Source organism: Gadus macrocephalus, chromosome 21, assembly GCF_031168955.1.
Source record: "Gadus macrocephalus chromosome 21, ASM3116895v1".
NCBI lineage: Eukaryota > Metazoa > Chordata > Actinopteri > Gadiformes > Gadidae > Gadus > Gadus macrocephalus.
The window spans coordinates 8367900-8380137 of NC_082402.1; the positions used below are offsets into that span (position 1 = coordinate 8367900).

The 12238-nt window shown below is 45.8% G+C and overlaps 1 protein-coding gene across 10 annotated transcripts in view; it reads right to left on the reverse strand.

The window, feature by feature from the left end:
* The window catches only part of cdc42bpab (CDC42 binding protein kinase alpha (DMPK-like) b), a 74810-nt gene that overhangs the window by 38456 nt on the left and 24116 nt on the right, over positions 1-12238 (reverse strand). For all 10 annotated transcript variants that reach the window (XM_060041717.1, XM_060041722.1, XM_060041719.1 and 7 more), the window contains exons 2-5: positions 11965-12056; positions 7298-7381; positions 6065-6160; positions 4836-4984 (exon numbers count right to left, since the gene is read on the reverse strand). In XM_060041717.1, coding sequence (XP_059897700.1) covers positions 4836-4984; positions 6065-6160; positions 7298-7381; positions 11965-12056 — 421 coding nt within the window. The remainder of the gene's footprint in view (positions 1-4835; positions 4985-6064; positions 6161-7297; positions 7382-11964; positions 12057-12238) is intronic.

Genomic DNA, 12238 nt, shown 5'->3' on the forward strand with positions numbered 1-12238 from the left:
CATGATTTCAGACAACAGGGAAGGAAGTCAGGGGGACATAAACATACATAAATATATTTAAGGAAAAAATAAAGGAACAATTAAATGATTGTTATATGAAATAACAAGGAGCTTATCACAGCCACATAGTGGCTTAAATCAGACATTTATCCAAGCTGCTAGCTAGCTAAATAGGGGCTGAATGTACCAGAGCGAACAGCATGCTTGGGGGGGGGGGGGGGGGGGGGGGGGGGACCCCAGGGGGTACTAACAGGTGGTGTTTGACTGACAGGTGCTGGAGTGTATTGGACCCCCTTAGTTCAACTCTTTAGGTGGGCTTCTCGGTCTCCTGGTGGGGCATGGCCCACTCAGCAGGAGGCGGGTCCAAGGATAGGCAAATGAAGGGCAGGGAGGGGGGAAGGTGGGGGGGGGGGGTTCCCATGGTGACTTAATTGGTGTCTTTGTTTGCTTGATGTAGATGAGGAAGGGTGGTGTTTTTATTTATAGATACTTTATATTGGCTTTTTATGCTTTTATGGACAGGAGGATAAACTGGTAGGATAGATTGACGGATGGACAAACAAATGAGTGGTTAAAGGTGTGACACAAAGACGGACAGAGCTGGCTACTATATTCCTCCTACCTCATGTCCTTCATACAAACATGACAGTGTAGCACCCCCATCGCAGTGTAGCGATGTCACTGCGTACTCACATAACTCCCTGGTAGTTGGACTTCGCTGTCCTGGGGACTTTAAAACACAAAAAAAAAAAAAAGAACACAACTACAATACAAACAAACAGTGTGTGTTGCTCTTCAGTGCGTCAACACAGAAAGGCCCAGTGTGCAATAAAACAATAAGTTCCTAGAAGCCTCTTTAAGTCACCATGGTAGCCCTATAAAAAGTACATACTTGGCAGTGAATTTCGATCGCACCACAGCAAATTAAGACCAGTGCGTTAACTTAGCGGCATGGTTCTCCTGGATATCTACCATGGGGAGCTAACATGGCTACCACAGCACACGCTGCAGTCTGTGTGCCAGTGTGCGTGCCGTGTGCATGTGTGTGTGTGTGTGTGTGTGTGTGTGTGTGTACAGCAGCCAGACAGCTTTGTAAGGGTTGGAGGAGAGGAGGGGCGCGGTCCTTGATAAACCATTTAGTACTCGGCCGGGTCCCTGAGCTGGTAATGAGTACAGATCAAACAAACAGGGCTGCTTCCAGCACTGCGACAAATAGCACAACCACTACGACCACAGCCAACACCGCGACCACTACCTCCACCACTGCCCCCCCTTCTGGTTTCCCTGACACTCCTTTCATAACCCTCTATTTGTATTTTTGAATAAATATTATTTTTGCAAGCAATTTGTTATTCTCAATTTCCATCGCGTTTCTCCTTGGTCATTTATGTAGCATTTATACATGTGTTCTTTCCTCTCTCTCTCTCTCTTTGTCGTCTCTTCTCTCCGACTTAGCATCTCCCTTCATCTCTCTCCCCTCCCTCCCTCTCTCTCTTTCACCTCTCTCTGTAATGATTAACCGTAGTCGCTCGGGCCGCCAGTTTAATTCCTACAGCTCAGCGGCGACTAGAAGGCAACCACTTTGAAGAAAAAGAAAACACAACAGCAACGTAACGCTAAAGGCAAGGCCCGCTAGCCCTAAGCTACAAGTCAAGGCTAAGCTGGGCTAGGGCAACGGCTAACCAAGGCTAAGCTAGGTAGTCGGGGCCAACTAGGCTACTGTGTCAGCGAGCCATCCCTGGTCTTAAGGAGCCGAGCGGGGCCCAGAATAGAGCGCGCTAATCTGCCCTAAGACCGCCACTTCCATCTGGGAGACCCATCTGGAGAGCTAGCCACATGGACACACGCGCACGCACGCATGACACAAAGACACATAGACAGACATGTGCGAATACACACACATACACACTGAAGACAACCATTTCGGGATTGGTTTCAGCGTGTTTTATTTCTTATCCATTTTATCAAGGCTGAATCTAATGACCTTATCCACCTGGATCATCCTCTACAAAGCAGGAGACCAGAGAGGCAAGTGGACAATTAACTACAACACGATCACTTGCCGTGTGTGTGTGTGTGTGTGTGTGTGTGTGTGTGTGTGTGTGTGTGTGTGTGTGTGTGTGTGTGTGTGTGTGTGTGTGTGTGTGTGTGTGTGTGTGTGTGTGTGTGTCTTTGTTCGCATCTGCAGGCTGTGGCTACACCCACCGACGGGATCAATAACTCAACACATATGTCTCTATTCACACACATCACTGCCCAGTGACACAAACAGAAACACACACACACACACACACACACACACACACACACAGAGTCTCACTCTCACACACACACACACAAATACACAGCCACTGTCACACACTGAGCTGCCATGCAATCTACAGTACGGAGGGATGCCCCCTGAAACAGATGTTACCTGTCAGCAACGCTTTACCACTCTCTCCCTCCCCCACTCTTTCATCACACACACACACACACACACACACACACACACACACACACACACACCAGTCCTCTTCCATCCCCCGACCCCTCATTACTCACTGACCCCCACACACATTGGTCACTCTCTGCCCACCCCCGATGTAATTTCTCCAAAAGTCTCCACCACAAAAGGCACACACACAGGGGGCAGACAGATGCCCTGATTCAGTTCATGTCGGGTCGTCCTATTGAAACGTCTGTCATCACCGACTGGGAGATGAGACACACAAACACACAAACTATTTGTTACCAAGGGAAACCATACCATAGGATAAAAAATAAGTAGACATAAAAATACATAAAAGGTAAATAAACTTATTCTCTGGCTCACCTCAAAACCTCTAAGTCATTAGATGGCCTATTTGTCAGAGTCTGTGTCAAAACGAACAGGCAGAATAGAATGACTAGAGAGGTCTGCAAAGAATTCTGGGTATTGAACTGCCATCCAGTAAGAGAATGGGCTTTAGAAGGCCCCATGGCTGAGCCATTCAGAGGCCTTATGGGTTGTGTGTGTTTGGTGTAAGGGGAAAGTCACCCGTGAACAGACCAGAGGTCTTCAAATTACAGCCTCAATTCATTTGTCCGTTGAGTCATGAGGGCTGGAAATACACACCCGTCATCACACGTGGGCGAACACACACACACACACACACACACAAACATCTCAGGGACACCAAACACACATCTCAGGAACACTGCAATAATCTAAACTCCAAAATGGGTCCAGAATATATACACATCTCACACACGCACACACACACGGAAACTCCCCTCTCTTGGGACTTGCAGGGTTTTCTCCACCCTTTCCAGCGAGCAAATCTCTCATTTCTTGCACAGTTTGGCGCGCGCGTGTGTATATTAGGGATGTGTCGGTCGCGACCGATTCGTTACAACGAACGAATCCCGAACGTGAACGACAAGAACTGGTTCCCCAAAACAAGAAGAACTGGTTCTTTGATTCTTTTTTTTAAACATAAACCAAAAATATGGTCACGTAAATAAAATATACAAACGAACAGAGCTTCGTCTCCCCGCGACTTATATTGATTGAGTCTACAACGTTCTCAAAGATTCAGCCAATGAGAGGTAGCAATGGTGTTGCAATGGCACCTGGGTAAACCAATGACAAAGCGGTACCGTCGAATATGCGCGCTGTCTGACGTATCTTGGGTCATACCATTCGACGTGGGGCCACTCATATAACCCCCTACATTTTTTAGAAAATAGACTTGACCTCCATCTGTTTATTGGATAAACGCATTTCCCAATCCCAGGAGTCTTTGCTCCATTCTACGTCAATTTAAGAACAAACAAAGAAATTAAACTGCAGTTCGTATTTTTTATTTATGACCATGAAAGTTCTGTAATGCCTGAACAATGAAGAATTAAATGTAAAGTAAAATAAAATTATAAATGTAAAACCATGAATGAAATAGAGAGTAAGCAAGTGGTATAAATATTGGTGGGACATTTGGATATACTATATAGTGTATCTTCTCGATTGACACCAAATGACGTAATCTGACGTAACGAACGAATCAAAACGAACAAATCGTTATAGTGAACTGAACTGAAAGAACTAGGTCCCGGAAAAGAATCATTTGGCCCATCCCTAGTGTGTGTGGGTTGTGACTGAGTATGTGTGACTGTGGGTGGGTCAGCGTGCGAGAGGGGGATGGATGGAGACCACACCCCCAACCACACCCCTGTCAATACCCGGTCATTACAGTCCCCAAAGAGGTCCTCAAAGAGAAACATCACACACCCCCCATCCATCCAGACCTCCCCCCCCCGCGCTACTGCCACTAACCCCCCCCCACACCCCCCCAGACACCACCATACAATTAGTGGCTCAGCATCCCCGTCTCTCTGGCTGTTTCCCATGCTCTCTCTGCTCTAGAAATATACATGTCTCTCTATATCCGTGTATAGTTCTCCCCTGCTCTCTCACAGTGCAAGTCGAGGAACCTTATAGCCGGTCCCATTTGAGGGGCGGTGGAGGGAGCGGTTGTGGAGCGCAGAGACAATGACTGCAGGGGCGTTGAGGGGGGCTATATGTTGGGGTACATACTTTATGTCTGTGTACGATTTGTTTGGAAGGGCGAGAGCAATGACAGGCCGCAGCCGTAAATAAGAGAGTTATAGTTGTATGGTGAAGATAACCCACTTCCCCTACAATACAACTCTTTCATAACACACCGTACTCTACATCCCTTTAGATCTTTCGTCATACCAACACACACACGCACGCACACACACACACACACACACACACACACGTCAACAAACAAAACAGACATGAACTGTCTCACCAATGGCTATATTGTAGCCACACACACACACACACTCACCTGTGGACGTAGTGCAGCTGGTGCACAGAGTCGATGGCCAGCACCATCTCCGCCAGGTAGAAGCGGGCCATTTCCTCCGGCAGCCGGTCCTCAAACTTACTGAGCAGGGTCAGCAGGTCCCCGCCCACGTAGTAGTCCATCACCAGGTACTAGAGACCGACACGGGGACACGCAGATAGTTCCTTCGTTTAAAAAGGACAGTGCCCATGAATCTGCCAGTGATATCCACTGTATTCTTGACATGATGCCACTACAGGTTGGCAGCGTGGGCGTCCCTTTACAATGATAATAAGGGATAGAGACACAAGGGAGAGGAACACGCACCCCAAGAGAGACGGGGGGGCCGGAACATCACCGTCATCCCGCCTAGCTTTCATCCCCACGCTCACTCTCCCAACCCCTTTCATTCCCCCTGATCGCAGTGTGCATTACCCAAGGAATGGACTGTAGGACTCCCCACAATGTAAGCACGAAATAAAACCTCTCCCCCTTTCTGTGAGCGTTGCAATGGCTCCTATAAATAGCCGTGTGCGAGGTCTAGTGGCAGCATGTTTTTCTAAAGCCCGAAGGGGAGGCCAGCGCAAGGCGGCCATTTGTTGTTCTAGAATGTTAGAAATGGAATGACAGGAACCCCCGGAATCCCCCCCCCCCCCCACTGCCCCCCTCCCTCCCTCCCTCCCTCCCCCATGACCATGGGTTCATATAGAGGAGGGGGAGGGGACTGTCCTCAATGACGGACGGCAGCAGCCAATCAAAGTGGAGCAGGCGTGGCTCTCGGGCCAACAAGGTTGCTGTGTGTGTCCTTTCTTTGCCCTTAAGGATGATCGAGTACATTTTGGAAGAAAGGAGTTTATTTTGGGGAGGAAATTCAATGGAAATGTCCCCGTATTCTGTATTGGAAGGTATTTGCAACAAGGGGTTCTCGCCAGGGTTCTTTGAGGTAGAGAACCCTTTTCCAGTTCGATGATATATTGTTTCTCTACAGTGTGTTATGTGTGCTCTGGCGGACTGGTCGGTATTTGGTGGGCTGCGGGGGTTGAGTGGGGCAGAGAGGACTAGAGATGCGTGAAAGTGTGTGGACGTTAGATACGACTCATTTATGGACAGTTGACATTCCTCACAAAGTGTTTGGCTGCGGACACTGTGGGCCATCTCAGCCACCGTAGCCTCTCATGTTCACAGCATCTCTCTCTCTCTCTCTCTCTCTCTCTCTCTCTCTCTCTACACACCAGGTTGTTGTCATCCTGGAAGGCATAGTGCAGGGTGGTGATCCACTGGCTGTTCCCGTTCACCAGCACGTCCCGCTCCTCCCGAAAACACGCCGTCTGGGGAGGGGACCGACATGTCAAACTCACGATAAACACACATCGGAAACATGTCAAACACGTGTGTGCGTGCGTGCATTGGGCAGAGCCAGGGAAATACAGAATCTCTGATGTGTACAGTGGGGTTTTCAATATGCAAACATGCCAAGATAGCTTGCAGTAAGTGCTGGCAATATGTTGGTAAACTAATAATATACTAGCCCTAGTAGTTTAAGCTCAAGAATATCATATCATGTAAAATATGATATGACCACATGGACTATAATGGTTTGACTCATTTAAAAATACCAGTATCGATGACACAAAAGGACACTCAGCTGAGTACTGCATGATCAGGATCAATGAAAGAGGACTCAAAGCCCACTGTGGGGAAGTGTTCCGAATGACAATAGAGGTCAATAGGAAAAGCATCCATCTGTAGTGACATCTGTCTCGGCCAGTAGGAGCCAGCCGCTGATCGGAGGGGGCGGGGTTATTGATCGGTTGGCCTTTCTCTTGATCGTCAACAGATAAATATCAATCATTCTTACGCCGGGTTAGATGACCCTCAGACAAACAAGATCTAACTTGTTGCCAATTTGCCGCGTGTTCAGTAACTCACATGAAACAACGAGGGGTTTCATTTTCCTAAGAATGTTCAATGAAAACAAACAATCGGGTCATTTGGCAGGAGACACCACAAGCTTTTTGGGCCAAACCATGTCCTGCGTGGGAAACACAGAACCAGATGGGATCTGCTCATTTCATAGGATTGGGTTAGGCTTTTCTTGTTTACTGTCAATGGGCGTATACTACATCTAAAACGTATACATCTCGAATGAAAATATATACGTCAGCCCTTCCCTCCGTCATTGATAAAGACTGGTGCACCATAATGATTTGACTCATTCGTCGAAGGATAAGTAAACCAGCATTTTTTAACAGGAGAACACCCGCCTACGAATTTCAACGTTCCATCGTTGTCAATACCCACAACAGACTCTATCGGGCTAGTGTGAGCAGCCCATAGAAAACTGCCAATCTGGAAAATAGTTTGTTGGAGGAAGTGGCAGACTTGTTGTGCTTCACAGATCATTTCCCATTTGATCACGACTGGTGCTGTTTACTGGTTAGGTCGGCGTTCCGCACGGCGCTCACCTCAGCCCTTTTCAACATTTCCCACTTGTTGAGGATCTTCATGGCAAACACTTTGTCTGCATTCTTCACCTTCACCACGGCAACCTAGACCGGCAAGGAGAGAGAGCGAGAGAGAAGAGTTAGAAACATGCGTGTTTTAACTGCATCACGTGAATTCAAGGCTGTTCCTTGTTCTGACAGACGCAGGTTATATTGGACTCCCTGTAGTCCTCCATGTCTTTTAAAAGGTATTCCTAGGAGTGCAAAGATGACAACATAGATGGTATGATACCGTTTGCGTTACATTTTCTCCATGTTTCTCCAAAAAAAACAATCTTGAAGGTATATTTTTTGTATATACGTCAATAAGAAGAAACCAAAAAGGTACAAATATGGACTCGCACACAGATAAACAAAAAGAAGACCACATCATTGTATCTCACTTGGTCAAAAGTGTGAAAAAAAAAATCAACCCTGACACTGAAAATATGAATAGACAATATACAATATACAAACACAAACACACACACATACACACACACACGCATGTGGACACTAGGCGTCCATGCAGGCTGCATGAGTCTGCAATCTATTAAATGCGCCGGGAAACGCTGCTAATGCAATACAACGATAACATTCCTGCACTGTTTGGATTTCCCCCGTCTTCCCTCTGCGGAGGAGAGATGGACCCCGCAATGGGGAGGAGGAGAAAGGAGGAGGAGAGATGGACCCCGCAATGGGGAGGAGGAGAAAGGAGGAGGAGAGATGGACCCCGCAATGGGGAGGAGGAGAAAGGAGGAGGAGAGGGGATTCGGAGCAGACTGTTCTTGGCAGCGACCTGTTGTTTGTGCGTCTCCATCTTTCCTCTACTCGTTCTCCACCTCATCTCTCCGTCGACGTTGCTCCTCTCTGGGAATCCCAACCACGGTCCCCAAAACGTATATAAACTAGCTGGTTTTTTTTTGGCGCAAATTCATAAATTGTCTCAACAACTTTGATCCGACTCGCTTTAACCGATTATTGTCACAAGCGAGGCCAGATGCTGTTTTTTTTTTTTAATACACATTAAAATTGGATGAATGGATTTCTTCCCGTCATGCGGGAATAATGCACGACTGGAAAGAGTCTGGGCTAATCCGGCCATCTCTGCAGCTGGGCAGGACCACCGGGCACACCCCGGCAGCGTCGGGTTCTGGAGAACCGACGCACGTACGCGTTGCCCACAAATGAACTCGCGGACGGATGCCAGCCATTGTTCCCCAACCCTTACCCTCAGACTCTCGGCGGTTCAAAAAAGACTCCCTGTTGCGACACAAGGAGCGGCAGATAAAATAGCTCTGCTAAGCGTTGTTCTGCTTCACTTCTTCTTGGTCTATTCTGGTCACTGGACTCCATCAAGAGAAATCATGCAGTAGAAACAGAGATGCTAACATTTAAACTTGAAATGCTAACAGCGCTGACCCTTTCACAGTCAAATGGCAGCACAACAGGGAATGCTCCGAGCTAACCCATGCTAATTCCCTAATTAATATAGGGCAGCAGTCACAACACAGACTAGCAGGGTTTCGTATTACCACAATGCAGCCCTGGGAGTTGGTTATACTACATGTAAATACTGGCACACAAACACAATGAAGTCACAGTGTGTGCTCCTTGTGAGGGCGTCTCTGAATGGATTTGGGAGGATCTGTAAGAAATATAAATAATTATGTATAAAGGACAGGTTATTTTGCAAGCGGCCACTCAGTACTGGTACTCATTCAGTATGTTTTTGTTCAATCATTTTATTTGGCCTCATCTGCATCAACAAATACGTCTCTCTCTCTCTCTGAGTGAGAGTGAGAGTGAGAGTGAGAGTGAGAGTGAGAGAGAGAGAGAGAGAGAGAAGGGCCAGACCTCATCAGAGGGTTGCAGGTATTTCACACTGAGGGTTAAAACATGGAGGCCCTGTGGCGAGGTTAATTCATGTAACCCAGAGCTCCAGTAAAACCTGCGCCAGGCTGGGAGGAGGGGCCCGAGTCCCTGGGCACCTGGCCAAAGGGGTGTGGGTGGTGGGTGGGTTCGGCCCCCATGCAGTATATGCATGTGTTTGTTAATTTTACAATATTGTATGTATTTATTTATGCACAGTATATGTATTTTCACTGAGTGTGTGTGTGTATTTTAAATGAGAGTGTGTATTTTGAATGTGAGTGTTTGTCTGTGTGTTTTTAATCTAATGCACATTGTATTACTCTGTACGTATGTGAGTGTGCATTGGTGCACTAGCAGTGTTTGTGTGTTGCCATGTAATTCTATCTGCACGTCAGCCGTTGTGTGTATAAAACCTACACAGTCTGTGAGGTGCAGTTTTTCCGCCACATCCCATAATAGCACACACACACACACACACACACACACACACACACACACACACACACACACACACACACACACACACACACACACACACACACACACACACACACACACACGTTCTGCGGACCACTTGAATTCTATATTTTCTCTTCCAGGATCAAGTAACGGTGACATTACCACAGAAATGCCACAGTAGCATTCAGCCCACAGCGGCTGCTGACTCCTACGACACCACCAGCTTTACAGTAAATATGACATTCACTCAGAAAAGGACTTTTCTACAAGACGTAAAGCGGTTGAAGAACACATACAACAGCTTATGAAATAGAAAAGGCCGCCTCAACTGCCCAAACAGCTGTCGGAAAGGACATCAAGCTGACTTCGTTGTTCTAGATTTCACAAGTTTTCCGCGTTTACGATGTACTCGCTGGATGCAGCTGGAACGTATGAAACAGACTTATATATTATAGGGTTGGTTGCCAATGCCATATTGAGAGGACTCAAGAGAGCTGTAGTACTTTAAAATCCTGATTTTTAAAGTACTTTTTCAAGTAAATTACTAAACAATTGCTCAATCATTACTTCCAACAAAATAACTATAGGTTAATGCTTCCAAAATCGAGGCATACATGATTATAAATACAGTATAACCGCAAGCGGTGATTAACGGGGTCCAAGCAAAATATTTAAGGAAAGATGTTCCACTTATAAACCTGAACTACAGCCACATTCACATGGTCAAAATGTCTATTCATAAGCACACAACATCCAGAAAACTCCATGCACACATTTCTCAAGTGAATTAAGGGCTTTCTTCAAAGCATATACCTGAAAAATCTTTGAAATTCTGGGGAAATTAAACATTTGTAGTCAAGAACACTAACGGAAGAAATATTAATATGACAGAGTTCATTATGAAGGAAAAATGGTTAACGAAGAAGTACCCCTTAAAGCCATACTGTGTCTTGGCAGTCCGATTCTTGGAAACTAATGAATGGGAATCAGGATTCGAACTCTCAACTTAAGGATCACCAGTACACAGCATTTTCCCGTTGAGCCACTGACATTCTAAACTGAAGCCTCATTCACGTGGTGAAAATGTCGATTGACAAGCACAAAACATCAAGAAAACTCCAAGCACACATTTCACAAGAGAATTAAGGGCTTCTTAAAAGAGTACAGATCGGAAAATGTGCAATGTTAATGGTATACGCCTAGTGATAGCAGTATGGTAGTTTTACAATAACAAAATGGTCTTATAGGCAAAATGGGTTGAGACTGTGGCCATTTGGCTTTTCTATGAAATTGTGGGAAAAGTAAACATTTTTAGAGCAGAAGTCCAGGGTGAAAAAGATGCATCTGATTTAAGAGATTAATATGATGAAAGAATTTTGAGTCCAGGTAAATCTAGTAAGGAGAAACAAGGTAGTTCATATATTTTTTTTAAATAGCGCCACTTTTGGGTGCAGTACCACAATAATAATAAGACCCGGGGTTTTATAGATGCATCTGATTCTGGAGACTAATATTATGAAAGAATTTTGAGTCCAGGTCAATCTGGTGAGGAGAAATAAGCACCACCTTTGGGTTTATGGGTAGTGGGGGTTGTGGGTAACCATACCTGAATATTTCAAGAGTTTTTCGACTTACGGTATAGGCTGCAGAATGACTTTTACAGAATTTGAGAAAAAAAAGAAACGTTACAGAAACAATAGGGGACCTGCTTTGATTTAATTCTCTTAACAATCAAGTGTCAATTGTTATTTCTAGGGTACGGACCAAACTCTTACCATTCATGAAAAAGAGAAAAACAACCTAAATAAGTATAATGCACTCAATACATTACACAAAAATAGTGTGTAGATGGGGACGCAGTGCTCGCTGCTGGGTGACTGACAACCACCTCTGTTGCTACCTGTTGCTCCTGCATTCCCAAACCATGACATCACTCCACGAGACCATGTGACTAGGGAGTTCCGAAAGAAAGACGGACAGAAAAAAAAAGAAGAGAACAAACGAACAATAGAGCTAAATGGTCCTGTCAGAAGGTTTTTGTTCTCAGTGTGGGGCACCTTCCCGCAGGAGAAAGCCAAACACCATTTAATACGGTAACATGTAAAGAGGAAGAAATAAACATTCGAAGTGGAGGTGAGGACTTTCATGGCACATATCTTTAGGTATTTCAGATATTTTACTTGCCTGAAAATAACTTTCAAAACATTTGTTCGGCAAACTTTCCGGTGACCTTCATTGGCAGACTGGAACCATAGTGCTTAATGACTTGAAAAACCCTCAGATAAAAAACAACACAGTAACAGGAAGTGCATTACCTCTCCGAAGGCTCCTCGTCCAATCACCTTGAGGATCTCGAAGTCCTCCTTGTGCAGCCTCATCTGCTTCACCTTGGAGGTGAAGGGTCGCGCTGCATGGAGAGAGAGAGAGAGAGATGGTTAGAGATGCTAGCAGTTCTCATCCAGACCAGAGGAGAAACCCATAAGTGGCAACCAGAAGACAATCCGACCGCAAGCCAGATTAGTTCTGCAAAAAAGACTGCAAAAGAAATATAGGCTAGATTAAAAAGTACAATGGGGGAGAGAAGGACAA